Genomic DNA, 20,621 nt, shown 5'->3' with positions numbered 1-20,621 from the left:
TAGGGTGCCACCTCTGAGGGAAAAGGCCAATGAAACAATATTCCAAGAACATCCATGGGTGGCAGTCATTATTTTGGTGAATTTACTATGGACAGGGCCTGACTCTCAGTCTAACCGTAATATACTTCATTTCATCAGTACACGGGGAGGGAAGCCATTTCCCAGATACAGACCCAGAAAGGCAGATAGATAAACTAGAATGCTAATTTATTAATTTATCAGGGAAATTATTTGGAGAATCAAAGTAACTAGCACATTTTCTCTCTGTTTGCAGCTATAATTGGGAAGTAAAACCACAATTAGAAAGTTGCTCAAGGTCAGGCAAAGAGACTTGGGCAACATCTTGCATGTAGTGATGGGACAGTCATTGGGAAACACTTGAAAGAAAGTCCTTGGTGGTCACTGACAAGATTTGTCTCTGTCTTCTTGAGTGAGTTTGTACTTCTTTACTTTTTTTTTACTATATATTTGTGCTTTAGGGGGTATCTTGTTTTCCTCGCTCCCAATTTTTGAGGGAAAGGCTTATGACAGCCCCTGAAATATTAACAATAAAGAGAGACAGGGTCTCTCTCTGTTGCCCAGACTGGAGTGAAGTGGTGCGATCACAGCTCATTGGAGCCTTAAACTCCCGGGCTCAAGCTATCCTTCCACTCCAGCCTCCCAAATACCTGGGACTACAGGTATGTATCACTATGCCCAGCTAATTTTTTAGTTTTTTCTGTAGAGACAGGGTCTCACTGCGTTGCCCAGGCTGCCTAAGCTGGTCTCAAAACTGCTGGCTTCAGGTGATCCTCCTGCCTTGGCCTTCCCCATCAGTGTAGTCTGTACATCAGCTGAAGGGTCTCTCTGCCCCTCAAGATCTGGGTCAGATGGTTTAACTCCCAAATCTCGTAGCCTGTGAAAGTCCAAAGCCTATTCCAGATTTCAGTGAATCCTTGGGAGATTTGCATTCTCATGGCTTCCTTTTCCTCCCTTGTGGTCTCTGCTCAGCATTATGTCAATCCAGAGATGAATCATAGCTTCTTTAGCAGTTTCTACCAAAATAAAAAGCCAAAAAAAAAAGTCACTCACACAAAACATTTATGAATAAACTTTTCTAAAGAACTCAGGAAGGCCAGGTGCAGTGATTCACACATGTAATCCCAGCACTTTGGGAGGCTGAGGTGGGAGGATTGCTTGAAGCCAAGGGTTTGAGACCAATCTGAGCAACCTGGGCAACATAGTGAGATGCTGTTTTTACCAGAAAAAAATTAAAATTAAAATTAACTGGGTGCAGTGGTGCATGCCTGTAGCCCCAGTTACTTGGGAGGCTGGAGCAGGAGGATTGACTTAGTCCGGGAATATGAGTTTCTAGTGAGCTTTGATCACAACACTGCACTCCAGCCTGAGCAACAGAAGCAAGACTCTGTCTCAAAAAAGAGAAAGAAAAAGAAATTAAGAACTGAGAAGTAAAGGGAGGTCACAGGAAGGATTCACATGTACATGATACAGCAAGATGCTTAAAATCCACACTAGACATTCCTATTCTTCAAAAGTTCCTTCAGACCACCTTGACACCAAGAGTTCTTGTCCTGACTCTTCTCACCAGTACCCACCAATCTTACTTCCTCCCTGAACTTCTCTCCCCTCTCCTCTCCCTCCTCGGTTCTCTCTCTCACCCTTCTCTCTCTCACCCATGCTGAAACGTTCCGCCCCCTCTCTGGAACCTCCTCCACAGCTGGAATCCTCAGATCTGAGGATTTCACTCTCTAACACTGACTAAAGGTGTTTTTCAAAGACTGTTCCTTTCTAAGATGAATTTGGGGGCCATAAATTTTGTTAAGAAGACAAGAGTATTCCTTGCCTGAGTGTAGTGCCTGGGATATAGGTTCAACAGGTAATCTATCCACTCTTGTTCCTCTCTCTTTATGCAATACATTGTTGATCAACAATAATCACAACATGATTGTGTTGTTTCTACTCCTCTCCACATTCCTATGTGGGTTAAGAGGACATCCTCAAAGAAAATTATCTGGCAACTGTATTTTCCCCATAGCTGTAGGCTTGCAAAGACTGTCTGATGCCAAATACTAGTTTCCTGATTTACTGGCCTTGTGATCTTGTGCAAATTGCTTAAACTCTCTGTTTTCAGTTTCTCAGTCTGTAAAAATGGGGTGGTAGATCAGCTCACAGACTTCTTGGGAGGATTAAATTCATTTATGTAAAATGCTTAGTACATAATAAGGGCTCAATAAATATTAGCTGCTACTTTTTTTTTTTTAGTTTCTTTCTTCTGGAATAGTGTGATTTTATCAACCTAAACATCAGAGATTTAGTCTTTGCACTTTAATGAAGCCAATCTTGCACTGGAGACTAGATTCTATCTTGGAGTGGCAAGGTCAGGGCTCCACTTGCTGGTAGCCTGGGCTGCAGAGGATAACCAGGTGTTAGCTCATCTGGGGCCTGCATTCAGAGATGGAGGGAGAAGTGGGGACATGATGAGAATATAATCCAACCCACAGTAGCCTAAACTGGGAGAGACACTAACTACCCTGTGTCTAGTTCATTTCCAGGCCATAGAACTCAGAAGCCTGGGGAGTCCTAGGGCTGGCTGGCAGAGGATAACCTCACCCAGCTCCCACTAGATCTGTCCTAGATCTGATGTGAATCTCTCAGAGACCCTTCCAATGTCCCTGGTTTCCCAAGACGATGGGAAGAACTGAAATACCACAGAACCTCCCAGAGTTGACAAGGGCTGCCCCCTACAGTCTAGAGCCCTAGAATGGACAGACTCCTTGATCAAGTGGCCAGAGTGGTCCATCTGGTTCAGGTTGCTCTCATGGCCATATTTGATTGCTGAATACCACCTGGCCCCATAACCCACTCATCCTCTGGAGTCACCACCTCTCATAAGATCAAGGTGTTTGGACTGTTTGCTGTAGCCTCTGGAAAAATTAAGAATGGAGCGGGAGAGCCAGGCTTGGGTTGGGTGAACCCAGTATCTCCTAAGGTGGCCCTCGGTGAGGGGGAGGAAGAAGGAAATGGGCTGCTGGGCCAGATCCACGGGGCACATATTGAAGGGCAAGACTAGGTGTGTCTTTCTATTTGCAGAAGTCAGAGTTGTTCGGGCCTAGACACGAGGAGGCTGGGCCATGCTGGAGGTTGAGGGTAGCAGGGAAGGAGATTATAGCCCACCTAAACACTACCAAAAGAGCATATAGCTACACTAAATCATTTGGAATCCAGTCCCTCCTCGCTACATGAGTATATTATCCATGCGGCCTTTTGAGCTCTCCCTGCAGACCTGCGTCTCCCTTTTATGTCTTTGGGTTCCTGATTATCCACGCTGCTGTAGCTATGCTGGGTTGTGGGTAGAGGAGCAGGAAGGCTGTGTGCTTTGAGTCTCCATCCCTGCGGTTGACCATGGAACAGGTCATGCTCCGTGGTACATTTTGGCCCCTGCACCATCCATCACCCTGGTTCTCTTTGCAGAAGTATGTACCGAAACAGGAAGCGAGGCCACCTGGGAAGTGGAAGTCGTAGCCCAGCCCAGGGGAGTGAGCCCACAGACAGAAGAGTGACTACTAAGAAGCAGAAAGGGACCTGGGCACTCTTCGGAAAAAGAGGACCCTGGTGACTCTGCCCCTTCCAGGGGGCTCAAGCCCCTGCCCAAGAGTCGTTTTATCATCTAGGGGGACATCTAGGGCTGGCAGGATCTTGCCGTCTCTCCCTTGGCCCTGCGGTTTGAGGCAGGAGCCTTCCAGACAAGGCCCATGCACTAGGCCCACCGATGCAGGTGTACCAAGCAGGACTCTTCTCTAAGAGGCCTTTGGCTTGGAGACGAGCCTGGACCTAGCGGCTCCCAAGTTTTTACTTCTCTCAAAGTGCTACCCAGCTGCCTATAGCACATGGGTCCCTGTTGCATTAAATCTCTAAATAACACTTCACACCCCGGTACTTATCCTAGGCAGAGTCCTAGGCGTCGCACTCCTCGCCGAAACCTGCCTTCCTGGGATGGGACAATTTGGAAACGCTCCCTGAGCCAATTCGGGGGAGCTTCCTTCCAGCTGGGTCTCAGCCCCTGCCTTCGTGGTGGGGGGTCCCCAGCGATCCGCGGGAGGTCCGGGCACGCCTGGTTGTGGGGAAATTCGGCCCCGTCAGGCGGCCGCGCTCACAGGAGCAGCGTGACCCGGCGGCCCCGGGGCTGCTGGCACCAGGAGCTGACACTCGCCGTGCGCTCCCCCGCACCTGGCTTCCCTGGACTGTCGCCAGCCCGACTCCTCCTGAGGTGGCGAGGGCGGGGCGGAACGCGGCCTCTTCTGGCTTGAGGAGGAGTCACTTGGGAGGTCGCTTGGCTGCTGAGCTGGCTGCTGTCACAAGCAGGGCGTGCCCTGCCTCCGCTCGCCACTCTCCGGCGCGCACCCCGGCTCACGGCGCACACTCGCGCTCCCGGACTGAACCCTGAGCCGCCGCCGTTGCAGCCGAATTTGGGAGTATCTCCTTGTTACTGCAACCAGAAAGCCCCTCGATCCCCCATCAGAGAGGTCACATGAGCCCCGAGGTCACCTGCCCGTTGAGGGGCCACCTGCCTCGCTTCCACCCGAGGACCTGGGTTGAGCCCGTGGTGGCCTCGTCCCAGATGGCTGCCTCCCTGTACGACGCGGGGCTACTCCTCGTGGTGAAGGCGTCCTACGGAATCGGAGGCTCCTCCAACCACAGTGCCAGCCCGTCGCCCCGGGGGGCTCTAGAGGACCAACAGCAAAGAGCCATCTCCAATTTCTACATCATCTACAACCTCGTGGCGGGCCTGTCGCCCCTGCTGTTCGCCTACGGGCTGGGATGGCTCAGCGACCGCTACCACCGGAAGATCTCCATCTGCATGTCGCTGCTGGGCTTCCTGCTCTCCCGCCTCGGGCTGCTGCTCAAGGTGTTGCTGGACTGGCCAGTGGAGGTGCTGTACGGGGCGGCGGCGCTGAACGGGCTGTTCGGCGGCTTCTCCGCCTTCTGGTCCGGGGTCATGGCGCTGGGATCGCTGGGCTCCTCCGAGGGCCGCCGCTCCTTGCGCCTCATCCTTATTGACCTGATCCTGGGCTTGGCGGGGTTCTGCGGGAGCATGGCTTCCGGGCATCTCTTCAAGCAGATGGCTGGGCACTCTGGGCAGGGCCTGATACTGACGGCCTGCAGCGTGAGCTGTGCCTCGTTTGCCCTGCTCTATAGCCTTTTGGTGTTAAAGGTCCCTGAGTCGGTGGCCAAACCCAGCCAGGAGCTACCCCCCGCGGATACCGTGTCTGGCACAGTCGGCACATACCGCACCCTGGATCCTGATCAGTTGGACAAACAGTGTGCAATGGGTCACCCTCCATCTCCTGGAAAAGCAAAACCCCATAAAACCACCATTGCCCTGCTCTTTGTGGGTGCTATCATATATGACCTGGCGGTGGTGGGCACGGTGGACGTGATCCCTCTTTTTGTGCTGAGGGAGCCTCTCAGTTGGAACCAAGTGCAGGTGGGCTATGGTATGGCTTCAGGGTACACCATCTTCATCACCAGCTTCCTGGGTGTCCTGGTCTTCTCCCGCTGCTTCCGGGACACCACCATGATCATGATTGGGATGGTGTCCTTTGGGTCAGGAGCCCTCCTCTTGGCTTTTGTGAAAGAGACATACATGTTCTATATTGGTGAGTCTGTCATTGTCGGGGAGGCAGGATATTGCTGACCCTCTGCATAATGGGGCTGACACCAGGGATGCCATGGTCTGGGTGGCCTAGCTCAGCACCAGGGATTGAACCTGCTACCCAGGAGGCACAAGGGACACAAGATTATATGCCCCTAAGTTTATCTGTAATATATTGTTAATTATCTATATTGAGAATGAAATGTTACCAGAGTGGTGTTCATGATTCTGGGCAGTCAAGGAGGTGTGGTCAGTGGTACCTGGAGTCAGTAGGGGAGGCTTCAGGATGGCAGTCAACAGAGGAGATGGAGTTGGGTTTCTTCCCCCACCCCCCGGCTTCCCATTTTAAAGAGATGGAATTTCAAAGGCCAAGCACAGAGGTCTGTAATACCAGCACTTTGGGCTGGAGGTAGGAGAATCACTTGAGGCCAGGAGTTCAAGACCAGCCTAGCCACTATGGCAAAACCCTATCTCTACCAAAAATATAAAAATTAGCCAGGTGTGGTGGTGTACACCTGTAATCCTAGCTACTCAGGAGGCTGAGGCACAAGCATCACTTGAACCCAAGAGGCAGAGGTTGTAGTGAGCCGAGATTGTGCCACTGCACGCTAGCCTGGGTGATAGAGCGAGACTCTGTCTCAAAAACAAAACAAACAAAAAAAGGTGGATGGGTGGAATTTCAAGTAATTATACTGAAAAGATGCCTTAATTAAAATCATTTGGAGTCAAGCAAGGGCTTTTTAAAAATGCGTAAAAATACTCAGTAAATGCCTTCCACAACCAATGTAATAAATTCCCCAAGGAAGCAGCATTAAGTTTCCATCTGAGGACACAGGTAGACAACTATAAGCAGAAAGCTCGAGATGAATGCTCCAATAGGACTTTCTAGAATGATGGGAATAGTTGCTATCCATTCTGTCCAATACAGAAGCCACTGGCTCCATGTAGCTATTGAGCAGTTGAAATGTAGCTAGTGCAACTAAAAAACAGATTTTTAAATTTTATGTCATTTTATTTAATTTAAATAGTTATATTGGGCTAGTGGCTATCATATCAGAAAAACAACTTCAGACAGTTATCTGAGGCTGGCTCTTGACCCAGGCAGGTCACACATCTTAGAAACACCTAACAAAATGGTAAGCTAACCTCTGGTCAGTTCTCAATTAAACAGCATAGGACAGAGTATCCCCTTCCCCTTTTGCCCACCACCTCTCTCTCTCTGTTTCTCTTTGTGTTTTTGTTTTGTTTTGTTTTGTTTTGTTTTTGAGATGGAGTTTCACTCTTGTTGCCCAGGTTGGAGTACGATGGTGCAATCTCGGCTCAATGCAACTTCCACCTCCTGGGTTCAAGCGATTCCCCTGCCTCAGCCTCCTGAGTAGCTGGGATTACAGGCATGCACCACCATGCCTGGCTACTTTTGTATTTTTGGTAGAGACAGGGTTTCACCATATTGTTCAGGCTGGTCTCAAACTCCTGACCTCAGATGGTCCACCCGCCTCGGCCTCCCAGAGTGCTAGGATTACAGGCGTGAGCCACTGCGCCTGGCCGTCTGTCTGTATCTGTCTCTTTCTCACATTATCTCTCTCCCTCTCACACACGTGCGCACACACACACACACACTGCATCTGGATAATCAATAGAGCTTGAGAGCTATGCAGTGGGTGCGTTCATGGGACACATTGCTGAAGGCAATTTGCCAAAGCTCCTGGAACCATCTCTCAGAGATGTTCACTAATGTCAAGGACAGACACTTCTCTCCTGGAGAAACAAGGACAGGGGCCTTGTGTCCCTTCTGTGGCACCAGTTCCACTTCCCTAGTGATCACTTAATTCCACCAGTAAAGATACATTTCACCATCTGTCACCATGTCGACTGTGCCCGGCCACCGTGTAGACTGATATGCGGCACACACAGCAGCATCAGAGCTCAGAGGGTCACAGACTAGTCAAGGGAGGGCGCTAGTGTGCCAGAAGAGAAATGACTTCTTCCAGGTCAAGCCACATTCGGATTGTGGGGAGATGGGGGTTCTAAGAGAGGCTTTTGCTAATTTCCTTCTTGGCCTAGGCCGGGCTACAGCAAGGAGTGTTCCTGTGTGATCTCTTTCAGCTCGAGCCGTCATGCTGTTTGCTCTCATCCCCGTCACAACCATCCGATCAGCTATGTCCAAACTCATAACGGGCTCCTCTTATGGTGAGTAGTGAAAGGAATCTCTCTGGAATCTTCTGCCCGGGCTGTTTCAGAGCTGCAAAGCATGAGGCACAGACCTGTAGAAGGCACTTGAGGCAGTTCCAGAAACATCTTTGAAGACACTGGAAACACCGGTTTCCATCCAGGGCACAGAGAGTGGAGACGGGGGTATGGGAGTGACTTAGAAAGTCAGTCACTGAAAAGCCACAAAGAAGGATTCTATCATCCACAGGCCTTGGGAAGATTCAACTAGATAGAGGCAGGATTCCTAGCTAATTGAACCACACACAGACTGAGAAGGGGCCAGGTGCAGTGGCTCAATGCCTGTAATCCCAGTGCTTTGGGAGGTCGAGGTGAGAGGATCGCTAGAGGCTGGGAGGTCAAGACCAGCCTGGGCAACATAGTGAGACCCCATCTCTACAAAAAAGATTTTAAAATTAGCCGGGCATGGTGGCAAATGCCTGTAGTCCCAGCTACTCGGGAGGTTGAGGCAGGAGGATTGCCTGAGCCCAGGAGTTCAAGGCTGAAGTGAGCCAGGATTGTGGCACTGCACTCCAGCCTGGGCAACAGAATGAGACTGTCTCTAAAAAGAGAGAAAGAGAGTAAGAAGGAAGGGTCCCCTAAGAGCTCTCCAGAGACTCAGCTAATGGAGAGTGAGGCAGGCACAGCAAGGCATTCCTGAGTAACCTCTGTCCCTTCCACAGGAAAGGTGTTTGTCATACTGCAGCTGTCCTTGGCTCTGACTGGCGTGGTGACATCGACCTTGTACAACAAGATCTATCAGCTCACCATGGACATGTTTGTGGGCTCCTGCTTTGCTCTCTCCTCCTTTCTCTCCTTCCTGGCCATCATCCCAATTAGGTAGGATGGGAGCAGCGTCTGCTGCTTGGGCTGGGACCCTGATGCTTAGGTCAAGGAATCTTGGACCTTCTCCAGCCCACCATCACCACATTATTTATTTTCAGCATTTATGCAGTGGGTCCTGAGTAGGCTCTCTCACAAAGAAAAAGTCCTCCTGTTTCCCACACTAAAAATCTGGCCATTTGGGAATTCCTCAAAATCACAAGTAAGAAACAGGGTCATTAGGCACTGGCTCACTCTTTGGCAGTTTTGTAATGACTACTTATACGAGTCCCATATACTTCCTTATAATTAGAGGCTGTGATTGGAAACTTTCATGAACCATCAGACCTCTTTTGTTCAGCTGTCTTTAGGTGAAAGTCATCAGACTTCATTTCAGAGCACAGTTTCTTCCCCATGCCCTCACAGGGCTCCGTGCTCAGTGCCACTGAAATCTCCCGGCCGCTGGACTGGACTGTGTGAGCTCCAGACAGGGCCTTCCCTTGACTTCCCTGGGGGAATTGTCTCATTTGTAGTATCAGAGCACTCAAGTGTTGGAGATAAGAGGCAGGAGGATGTCTGGTCCTATGGAGACCACTAGCCTAGGTCATCAACAAAATGGAAAGACAGCTTGGAATAGTTCTGTCTTCAACCAGCCCTGTCCCACAGAAATACAGAAGCAGCCACAAATGCAAGCCATATGTGTGATTTTCAGTTTCCTAGCAGCCACATTTTAAAAAGAGAAAAGTGACAGGTGAAATTAATGTTAATATTAATAACATATTTGACATGCAGAATATCATCTCCACATCTAATCCATTTACAAAATGTGTCAATGAGATACTTCACTTCTTTTTTACACTAACTCTTTGAAATCCAGTATATATTTTATGCTTATGGTACATCTCGATTTGGACAAGTCACATTTCAATATTCAGTAACTACATGTGGGTTGAGGTTCCCATATGGGACAGCACTGTTCTCTTTGGACTGTTAGGCCCTTTTACCACTTCCTTTGAAGTGAGGTTCTCTCATGCTCCTACCACTGCTGCTAGACGAGAAAGGAATACTGTGGGGAGATTTATATATACGTATATATATTCCTGTGGAGAGAGATATATATATCCACAGAATAAATGTATCCACAGTAAGGCACAAGGATTTGATATAGATGTGCATTTTCAAGGGACCTGCCTAGTAGCACATGAGGACTCTACACATCAGTAATGGTGGTATAATAGGCAGCAGAGTAGAAAATAAAGGAAGGCAGGTTCAAGGGGACAGTGATAAAGCCCTTTTGGAATTCTCACATCACATCATATTACAAATCTCAGCCTGAATGGAAAGTTGAGCTTCCTAGGACAGGAGCCATCAATCATTAGGGCTCTTTGCATTATTTCATAGTTAAGAAAAATAAGATAGGAAGACCAAATAGCTGAGAGAATTTATGGATCAGCGGGCATGACCAGGTCTCATTCCTAAGGTGCAAACTGAGCCAGCTCTGTCTTCGAACTGTCCAACCCTAAGGACTTTTCCTGTGTTCCTGTTTTCGTATGAGTCCTGGCTGAATGGCTTAGATTTTAGCTGGAGCTCCCATGCAGTGCAAACTTCTCAGGAGTCCCAGCCTGCGGCCAAACGAGTAAACGATGAGTAGTTTTTGCCTGCTTGAAAATTATCCAGTCCAATTTTATTGGCAGTTAGTTAATGTAGTCTCTTTAACCTAAACAAAACCCAAAAATCAACAAAAAGAAATGAGTGTTACTAGTTCATGTGTGTAATAAAGACATCAAGAGACAAATGAAAGTAATGGGAAAATACAAGTAAGATTGAGTGCTTATGCACATAAGGCACTTAGGCACACTGCTTCCCTCTGTTGTAGACATTTAGCAATAGAGAGACACGTGCAAACAAAGCCAGATTTTAATTGACTGCTATCAGGATCCCACCCACCAGGGATTCTGACTCAATTAATCTGTGGTGCAGCCTGGGCATAGGAAATTTTAAAGGCTCTCCGGGTGATTCAAATGTACAACCAAGATTGAGAATCTCTGGTGTAAAGGGAGTGGTTGCATTACTTTCCCTTCCACAAAGTCGCTAAAGAAATGAGATCCTGAAAAAGTTTCACAGCTAGGAGAGGCCAAGCCTGTACCATCAATCTTCAAGGACAGCAACAGGAAAGACCAGTAAAGCTTTTGAACCACAGGAAGAAAAGCTACATTCCAATGACATAAAAACCCAGGCAGGCAAGCCAGAGCAGAGGAGGACACAGAGAGCAGAGGCTGGACTGGGTCACAATCAGCATCCTCTTCCTCAATGCCAGGAGAGATCCCAGCCTGTCTGCAATCCCAGGGGGCTGTGGCTGCACCCCTTCCTGGTGCCAAAGTGAGCCGATTTCATGCCACCGTAAGAACTTGCCCTCTCCTGTTTGCTCTTTAGATGTAATAGGGAGATGCTGAGGCAACAACTGTGAGGTTCTGCTTATTTATAAACCTCTCCCCTCATGCCGTCCAATATACATGAATTTAACTAATGCCTCATTCTTCATAGAGAAAACAGAAGCCAGGCTGGGCACAATGGCTCACGCCTGTAATCCCAGCACTTCGGGAGGCCGAGGCGGGTGGATCACAAGGTTGGGAGTTCGATACAAGCCTGGCCAACATAGTGAAACCCCATCTCTACTGAAAATACAAAAATTAACTGGGCATGACAGCGTGCGCCTATAGTCCCAGCTACTCGGGAGGCTGAGGTGGGAGAATCGCATCGCTTGAACGCAGGAGGCAGAGGTTGCAGTGAGCTGAGATCACGCCACTGCACTCCAGCCTGGGTAATGGTGCTAGACTCTGTCTCAAAAAAAAAAAAAAAAAAAAAAAAAAAAAAAGCCAAATGATCACAACAGAATATCCTGATCTTCTCCAACCCACAGTCACATGTTCATTTGCATCCATCTTCTTTTTTTAAGGATAATAACAGCAAACTGTTAAATAGCCCTAAGTGCCAGGCACTACTTTATTTCATATTTTTAAACTAATCTTCCCAAACAATCCTTTGTGGTAATTACTATTATTATCCCTATTTTGCAGGTGAGCAAACAGGCTCCAAGGTATTAAATAACTTGCCAAAGGGTACATAGCTAGGAAGTGGCAGAGACAGGATTTGAAGGAAGCCAGACCGTCTCTCCCATCCACTCCATGCATTGCGCCTGGTAATTGGGTGCGGCGTCTCCCACCTCCTGAGAAAGCTCACTCCACTGCTTCACTCTCTCCTGAATTCTTCTACCAGAGCTCACATATGCTTTTCCCTCCTCTCTCCTTCTCTTCACAGTCAAGTTCTCCCAAGGCGGGTCTGCACATATGCTGTCTCACTCCCCAACTCCCATTCACTTCCTACTCACTCCAATCTGACTCAGTTGACTCTCTGTGCTCAACTCTACCAGAGCTGCTCTCACTAAAGCTACTAATGACTTTTTAGTTGCATCCATCGACCTGCTGCCACCTTCGTCTTACATGATTTCTCGGCAGCCCCTAATGCTGTTGATCACTCTTTCCTCGGGAGATATTTGTCACACGGCTTTCAAAACACCTCATTCTTGTTTTTCTCCCATTTATCTGACAGCTTCTTCTCTACAAACCTCCCATGTAGGAATTGTTCGGGGTTCTGTTCTGGGCTGTCTTCTCACTTTACATTTTCTTTTTTTTTTTTTTTTTTTGAGACGGAGTCTTTGCTCTGTCGCCCAGGCTGGAGTGCAGTGGCACGAACTCGGCTCACTGCAAGCTCCGCCTCCCGGGTTCCCGCCATTCTCCTGCCTCAGCCTCCCGAGTAGCTGGGACTACAGGCGCCCGCCACCTCGCCCGGCTAGTTTTTTGTATTTTTTAGTAGAGACGGGGTTTCACTGGGTTAGCCAGGATGGTCTCGATCTCCTGACCTCGTGATCCGCCCGTCTCGGCCTCCCAAAGTGCTGGGATTACAGGCTTGAGCCACCGCGCCCGGCCTTCACTTTACATTTTCTAAGCAACCTAAAGTACTTCCAAAGGTTCACATTACCATTTAAACTTCCAAAATAGGGTTCTTGATACCCTCCTAAGCCTGCTCACATTCCCATCTTTCCAATCTCATGATCTCATTCATTGGCTGCACCACCCACCGAGGGTAGAAACCTGAGGGTCACCAGCATCCACCCTGGCCTTCATCTCCCCCCATCTCCAATCAATCAGGCCTAATGCATTGATTCTACCTCCAAAATATGTCTCAAACTTAACGCTTTTCTTTTTATCTCTACTGCTACCCCCTAATCCAGAGCACCTGGATGACTGAGTTAGCCTCTGAACCATCTCCATACATCCACTCTTGTTCTCCACTCCCATCCTCTCTCCAGCAGGTGGCCAGAGCAAGGTCCTTAAAGTGTGAATCAGGTCATGTCATCACCTGCTCAAAGCCCTGCACTTGGCTTTCATTGCTCTTAGGATAAAATCCTAATGTTTGGCTGGGTGCAGTGGCTCAAACCTATAATCCCAGCACTTTGGGAGGCTGAGGTGGGGAGATTGCTTGAGCTCAGAAGCTTGAGACCAGCCTGGGCAACATAGTGAGACCCCGACTCTACAAAAAATTAACAAATTAGCTGGGCATGGTGGTGCATGCCTGTAGTCCCAACTAGTTGGGAGGCTGATACGGGAGGATTGCTTGAGCCCAGGAGGTTGAGGCTGCAATGAGCAAAGATCATGCCACTGTGCTCCAGCCTGGGTGATAGAGCAAGACTCTGTCTCAAAAAAGAAACAAAAACAAAAACAAAACATGAACATCTTACTATGGGCAATAAAGCCCCGCCTAAGCTGGCCTGGCCACCCTTTCTCACCTCCTATTCCTGCAACTGACCACCCTCCCCAACCCTCAGCCACAGTCGCCTCTTCTCCCACTCTTCTCCCTTCTCCATCCACACCTCTTTCCCACCCAACGAGTTGTGGTCTTAACTGAAACACCATTTTCTCAAAGAGAATTTTCCTAACCCCTCTCAATCTAAATTAGATCCTTCTGTGACATGCTCCCAGAGCTTCCTATATTCTCTTTTGTAGAATGCAGTGATGATGAGTTCATGGTTAGCTGTTTAATATGCTTGCCCACTAGACTGAAGGCTCCCCGAGGGCAGAGACCATGGCTATTTGGCTCTCCCTGTATCTTCTGTGTCCAGCACAGATCGTAGCATATAAGAAGCAGTCAAAAAGCGTTTGTTTAATGAATGCATGCCCTGTCAGAGGGTGTGGCATCTCTCACAGCGCTGACTTACACTGACTAATAAGTCAGCACTGCTGACTGCCCACACCCCAGAGCTGCCTGGGGCTACCCATGAAGTCAGGTGCTGGCCATCGCCTTGTGGCTGTGCTGTAGTGGTCCACAGCAGGGGTCAAGGGTCATATGGCCCTGTGCTGGCTGCTTCCAAGTCTTCACTCGCCACTTGCCAGTCCTGTAATACAATGAGTCTTAAGTATGGTCAGTGCCCCTCCCAGTAGTGCACTGGCACTCATAGAAGGCGGGAAATCTGAGTGTTGGGAAGTGTCTACAAAGTTTCCTTTAAAAGGCTTGGATCTAAGCGCGCAACCCATTTTAGCAACTCCGGGTGTTGTTCATCCATCGAGAAGCGCTGTGCTGTAGCTTAGAACCTGCAGATTCTGGAACTCAAGCAGATGAGAAAGCCCAGGGCGCCAGGGGTTGAAGGACACGCCTAAGTCACACCGATCCAGGACTTCAGTTCAGACCTCCTAACTGCTGTGCGTCCATTTATTAAGATGATTTTAAACAATGTAATGGATAAACGAGCTATGGAAAGACAGCCGATGAAGCAGCTCATCCTGCTTGCAATTAGCAAAGGCTTAATCTTGATCTTCAGATATAGAAGGGAGTTCATCCTCAGGCAGAAGTGAGATGGAAAGGGATTCCAGGAAAAAGAAAATGTGGATGCAAAGGGCTCGCAGTGTTATGGGAAATGGAGAAGTTCAGTGCTTGCAAGACTGAAATGAACCTGGAGTAAGAAGTTCCTTCAGACAATCTCTCTCCACTCAGTGCACCATTCTGATGCCATAAATGGATAAAAAATTTCAGTCTACCAGTGACAAAGACATGGTCTAATGGATGGGGGAAAAAAAAGGCACACCTTTGTTACAGGACCACCAAGTTCAATTGCCCATTGCACAGTAACAGACTCTGAAACAGCAGGAGTTGCAGCAGAAAAAAAAATGTTTAACGATATACAGCACCCAAACAAGGAGATGGGAGGAAACCCTAAACCCACCTCCCAGGGAGGTTTGGGGATGGGCATCCAAGGGGTCTGGATGGGTGATGGGCTAGTGTAGGGATCGCTGATTGGTCAAGAAGTGAGGGGTGAAATCATGGGACAGGGAGATGAAGAAATGGCATTCCTGCGCTGAGTTGGTTCCTTGGTGAGTGTCTTCAGGCTGGTTAGCACCAGCCATTCTGCTGGAATTCAGGATCTGAAAAACACCTTAAGCAATTCTTAAGTAAAGTAAAAAGGTCCAGTATCAGAGATTCTTTCTTTTTTTTTTTTTTTTTTTTTTGAGACAGAGTCTCAGTCTGTCACCCAGGCTCGAGTGCAAATGGCATGATCTTGGCTCACTGCAAACTCCGCCTCCCAGGTTCAAGTGATTCTCCTGCCTCAGCATCCTGAGTAGCTGGGATTACAGGCACCTGCCACCATGCCCAGCTAATTTTTTGTATTTTTAGTAGAGTCGGGGTTTCACCAGGTCGGCCAGGCTGGTCTCAAACTCCTGACTTCAGGTGAGCCACCTGCCTCAACCTCCCAAACTCCTGGGATTACAGGTGTGAGCCACCATGCCTGGCCCCCAGAGATTCTATCTAAAGGAACAATGGGGAAGTAAGTGGTAAACATGCTCCTTTTAGCTAACAGCTGCAGGGAAGTGGGTCACAGTGCACCAGCACACCTTGGTCAATGCCTACCTATGATTTTGCCTAAAGCCTGGCTTGTAATTCTCATTAACCCTGTGAGGGCAGTTTCACGTTTACGCCATTCCAGCTGTTCTCTTGTAACTCTCTGTGGTCAATTCTTACAGCATCGTGGCCTATAAACAAGTCCCATGGTCACCATATGCAGACATCACAGAGAAATGAAGATGCTTACCTGCAGGAGCTGAAAACACCAGCCATGGCCAAACCCCCAGAAGACAAAAGAAGGGACCGGGGAACTGGTGACCAAAGCAACCCACTGCTTAAGAAACCCACGTTCCAGGCAGAGTTGGCCTCAGTATGACCTGCTTTGGCTCAGGGATCCCTGGTGGATGGGGAAAAGCATTTTCCTGGTGATGGAAAAACGTTCTTAGCTTTAAGATACCCCTATTAGGCAGAGATTGGGTTCTGTGACGGCAGAACATGAACTTAAGGGTTATAGGCAGGCTGCATACAGCAGTCCCAGGCCCTGTGAGGGGTTTCAGACTCCAGCTACAGCGAGCCTGCCCCTTTTCTTCAAGAGATTGTCTTGAGGGCTCCAAGGTATAGCTAACTAGTCACTAGGATGCTGTGCTGAAAGTCCCATGGGAGAACTCAAAGCGTGCATTATCACAGCCTGAGGGGAATGTGGAAGGAATGTTTTGTAAGAACTACCAACAGTTTTGAACAAACAATGTCTTTTAAATTAAAATAAAACCTTGAAAAAAGCCAGCTTTCTTTCCTGAGTCTTCCTTGGCTACAAACACTCAGGAGGGGGATGGAGCTCAGACCCTTGTCTTCTGGGTAGTTTTGTTATTACTGTTGCTTTTAAGAAGCAAATGTCACAAGGCTTTCTTCAATGGGATATTCAATTGAGTACTTCCAGTCAACAGTGCTTCCCAAAGTGGGTGGTGTGAAGAAAGAGGAGATACATTAAGAGCTGTTTTATTTGAGGTACTCATTTTTATAACCTCATTTACTTGGATTTATAAAAGCAGACTCACCTAATAAAATCAACATTCATTGTATGAGTGTTTGAATCATTCTTTCCCAGGTCAGATTCTATGACTACAGACTTGACGTTCTTATACAGGGTAAGACACAAGGCTAGAGAATACATTCAAATCTCAGGGTATTTGGGCTCACAGAGTTTGTACCTCTAATCCTGTTGCAGGGAATGAACAAAACTCTGTGACACATCTAATAAGGTCCAGGCCCCATGCTAGGTGCTGAGATACAGAAAGAATAGCATGTGACTGTGTCTGCTCTAGCAGAGAGTACTGTCTAACAGGTGAAGCAGACAACATCAGACAGGGATGTCTCCTTCCACTGGGAAGGAGCTAGGGCCCTTGCACTGAGTCAGGCAACATGAGCAGAGCAGATGGGATGGGAAAGATGAGTTCAAGAAATTCAAGATCACGTTCAACCTCTCCAACCTCACTAATATAAGGGAGCATAGAATCCAGATTCGGGACAGCAGGGAGGGCATCCCAGAAGTGACTTCTATGATAAGGCTGCAAGTAGGAGTTACTAAGGCCAGATGTTGGGGGACATTCCAGGCGGAAGGAACGCCATGCTGGAAGGCCTGAAGGTGAAAATATATCAAAGGTTTAGGAATTCAGCGTGAAGGGAGCAAAGATGGAGGGACAAGTATTACGGAGGACAGTAAGATGAGACTGGGGTGGTAAGGAGGAATAACATAAAATAGCCTTTCAAAAGAAAAAGATGTTTCTCTTCAGAGTAAATGGGGATAGCTGTTGGAAGGTGTTAAGCAGGAACACGGAGTGCTTAAATTTGCATCTTAGAAACAGCTCCCTGGCAACACTGAGGACAATGAATTGGTGGAAGGAGTGAGCAAGCTTCAAGAAAGGAGAAGAGCTATGAGGCCCTTGCAGTAAACCAGGTGAAGGATAATGGCGGACTGACTGCCCAGCCTTAGTGGCTCAGGCCTATAATCCCAGCACTCTGGGAGACCAAGCTGGGAAGATCACTTGAGGCCAGGAATTTAGCACCAGCTTGAGCAACATAGTGAGACCCCATCTCTACAAAAAAATTTAAAATGACCTGGGTGTGGTGGTGTGCACCTATAATCCCACCTACTCAGGAGGCTAAAATGACAGGATTGCTTGAGCCCAAGAGTTCAAGGCTGCAGTGAGCTAAGATTAGGACACTATACCCCTCCCTGGGTGAGACAGCAAGACTGTCTCTAAAAAATAAATAAATAAATAAATAAATAATAAATAAAATTAAAAATGATAGCAGACGTAGGGTAAGAAGCTATAAACATGGAGAAAAGTAGATAGACATGGAAAAATATTTGGGAGCTAGAGGCTACAGGAGTTGGTTAATGGATGGATGCCACAGGGTGAGGTAGATGGAGGCCAGAATGACTCAGATTTGGGGCTCAGGCTACTAGGAAAAAGGTAGCACCCCCTCTCCCAGAGTCTGGCAATATGAGCAGAGCAGATAGGATGGGAAAGATGAAGTCAATATCGTGTTCAGCCTCTCCAACCTTACTCATCAATATGCTCATTCCCCAACTCCTTACCTTTTACTGCAGCCTCTGACCAGCTCCTCAGCCTGAATGAATCCAATTCTCCCTACTCCTGAGAAGCCTCTTACTGCTTAGAGAAATGTCCTTCCTTGTCCACATTGACCCTGCTATAAACTTGTGTTTTTTAACCTGAGCTGAGCTCTCAAAACCCAAGTATTGGCTCCTTTTCAACCCCACCTGTCACCAGGGTAGGAGTTTCAAACCTTGTCAGCTTTCCCAGCGTCACCATTTCTTCTAACAGATGTTCTCACCCAGTGGTTCTTGGACCAGCAGCAACAGCATCACCTGGGAACTGGTTAGAAATGAAAATTCTGGGGTCTCACCCAAGTCAAATTCTAGGACTGGGGCTCAACAATTGGTGTCTCACAAGTCCTCATTGAAGAATTACCATTCTCACCTATGGGGCCTGATTTTTTCTCAAGAATTTTCCCTGAGTCCTCCTCCTCTCCCTGCATCCTTAATTTTTTTTTTTTTTAAGACAGTCTTACTCTGTTGCCCAGGCTGGAATGCAGTGGCACGATCTCAGCTCACTGCAACCTCCGCCTCCCGAGTTCAAGTGATTCTCCTGCCTCAGCCACCTGAGTAGCTGGGATTACAAGCACGCACCACCATGTCTGGCTAATTTTTGTATTTTTGGTAGAGACAGGGTTTCGCCATATTGGCCAGGCTGGTCTCAAACTCCTGGCTTCAAGTGATCCACCTGCCTCGACCTCCCAAAGTGCTGGGATTACAGGCATGAGCCATTGCGCCCTGCCTGTATCCTTAATTCTTGAGACCCCCAAGGTCCCGTCCTTGGTTCTCTTCCCATGCAATCTAGTCCACTCCCATGGACTCAAGAACTTCATTTCCAACAGCCAAGTCAACATCTCTACCTGGATTTCCTCAAATCTAAAGCCAAACCAAGTTTTCCTTCTCACACCCCACCACCTAAGCTCATTCCATCTTTTTTGATCTTTAATTTTTGTAGAGACAGGGTCTATGTTGCTCAGGCTGATCTTGAACTCTTGGGCTCAAGTGATCTCCTGCTGTGGACTCCCAAAGTGCTGGGGTTACAGGCATGAGCCACCACGCCCAGTCTCCATCTTTTGTCTTTCTCTTCTGATTTTAGCTAATGGCATCACCTCCAAATCCCAGGCTGGCAATCTCCCAGTCATCTCCGGTCCATTCCCCTCCCCTCTAAGAGTCTCCTAAATCAGCTATTTTCACCTCCCTTTATCACTTCTTGCCATGGCTTTTGTCTTCTATTCCTCTCCATTCTCCAGGCCTTCAGTCTGACACAGTCCTACAGTATTCTATTTCCATCATCTTCTTAAAAAGAAAACAGGGCCAGGCACAGTGGCTCATGACTGTAACCCCAGCACTTTGGGACGCCAAGGCAAGTGAATCACTTGAGCTCAGGAGTTCATGACCAGCCTGGGCAACATGACAAAACTCCATCTCTGCGAAAAATACAAAAAATTAGCCGGGCATGGTGGCGTGCACCTGTAGTCCCAGCTACTCAGGAGACTGAGGTGGGGTCACTGCTTGAGCCCGGGAAGCAGAGGTTGCAGTGAGCTGAGATCATGCCACTGCACTCCAGCCTCTGTGACAAAGCAAAAGAAAAAAGAAAAAGGAATATCCTATTAAACAAAAAAACTGGCAAAACATATAGGAAAGATTATCCTTAATATTTAAATTGGCCATATCCTTAATATTTAAGGATAATACCCTAGTAGCCTTAATATTTAAATTAGGAAGTCTTTAGAAAGGGGCTATCACAGTGAGAACCTGCCTGACATTTAAGTGCTTTGTATACCATATTGCCAGTCCTATCGACAACCCCACATGGAAGTCTTGTTTTCATCTCAAAGATCATAGTACTAAAGGTTCAGCCAAGTGTGACTTGCCTACAGCCACATAGCTAGTAAGTGGAAAAGCTGAGATTTGATCCACGATCCACGTCTGATTCACCTTGCTGCCTTATTTTGTATCACTGCAGTCTTAGATTAATGATGTCTGCTATCAGTAAGTCAAGTTGAGCACCATTTTAAGTATACTCAAGTTCAATGCATTACCATCATCAGGTCAACTGGCCCTGACCCAGAATATAATGCTGTGCTTTGCTATGGGATAATGCAGAAATCTTTCATGTAGTAAATACCTCGGCTAGCTGTCAGCCTGCCTGCCAATCATGATGGCTACTACATTAGGAAGTTTCTTCATCTCCCCAGATTGGTGCTGATGTGGAAGATGTAGAAGAGGGTAAATTGAGGGTAAATTGGGCCTATAAAGAAGTGAAGAAGAACACAAATAGTTCAATTACATATATTTTCTCCTGTCGCTCTGTATGTCTTGATTCTTACAGGCAAACTGATAATGTGTAAAGAGAAAAGAAGAAAAAAACAGGCACACATGTTTTTCTGCCTTACAGAAAGGTACAAATGACCACATGACTCAAGA

The 20,621-nt window shown here is 47.7% G+C and overlaps 1 protein-coding gene across 1 annotated transcript; it reads left to right on the top strand.

Moving 5' to 3' along the window:
• Positions 1 to 4,354: 4,354 nt before the first annotated feature.
• On the top strand, positions 4,355 to 16,360 carry SLC46A2 (solute carrier family 46 member 2). The gene is made up of 4 exons (XM_007968390.3): positions 4,355 to 5,657; positions 7,760 to 7,843; positions 8,545 to 8,701; positions 15,757 to 16,360. Exons 1-4 carry the CDS (start codon positions 4,529 to 4,531, stop codon positions 15,812 to 15,814), a joined length of 1,428 nt encoding a protein of 475 aa, XP_007966581.2. The 5' UTR covers positions 4,355 to 4,528; the 3' UTR covers positions 15,815 to 16,360.
• Positions 16,361 to 20,621: the final 4,261 nt, after the last annotated feature.

This window comes from Chlorocebus sabaeus, chromosome 12 (assembly GCF_047675955.1).
Source record: "Chlorocebus sabaeus isolate Y175 chromosome 12, mChlSab1.0.hap1, whole genome shotgun sequence".
NCBI classification, from domain to species: Eukaryota; Metazoa; Chordata; class Mammalia; order Primates; family Cercopithecidae; genus Chlorocebus; species Chlorocebus sabaeus.
The sequence above is the reverse complement of the archived record's forward strand: the minus strand, read 5'-3'. Positions and strand labels throughout refer to the sequence as shown.

Coding starts and splice junctions, on each gene's coding strand:
- SLC46A2 (XM_007968390.3), top strand. CDS start 4,529: ATGAGCCCCGAGGTCACCTGCCCGTTGAGGGGCCACCTGCCTCGCTTC. Junction 5,658..7,759: donor GACATACATGTTCTATATTG/GTGAGTCTGTCA, acceptor GATCTCTTTCAG/CTCGAGCCGTCATGCTGTTT. Junction 8,702..15,756: donor CTGGCCATCATCCCAATTAG/GTAGGATGGGAG, acceptor CAATTCTTACAG/CATCGTGGCCTATAAACAAG.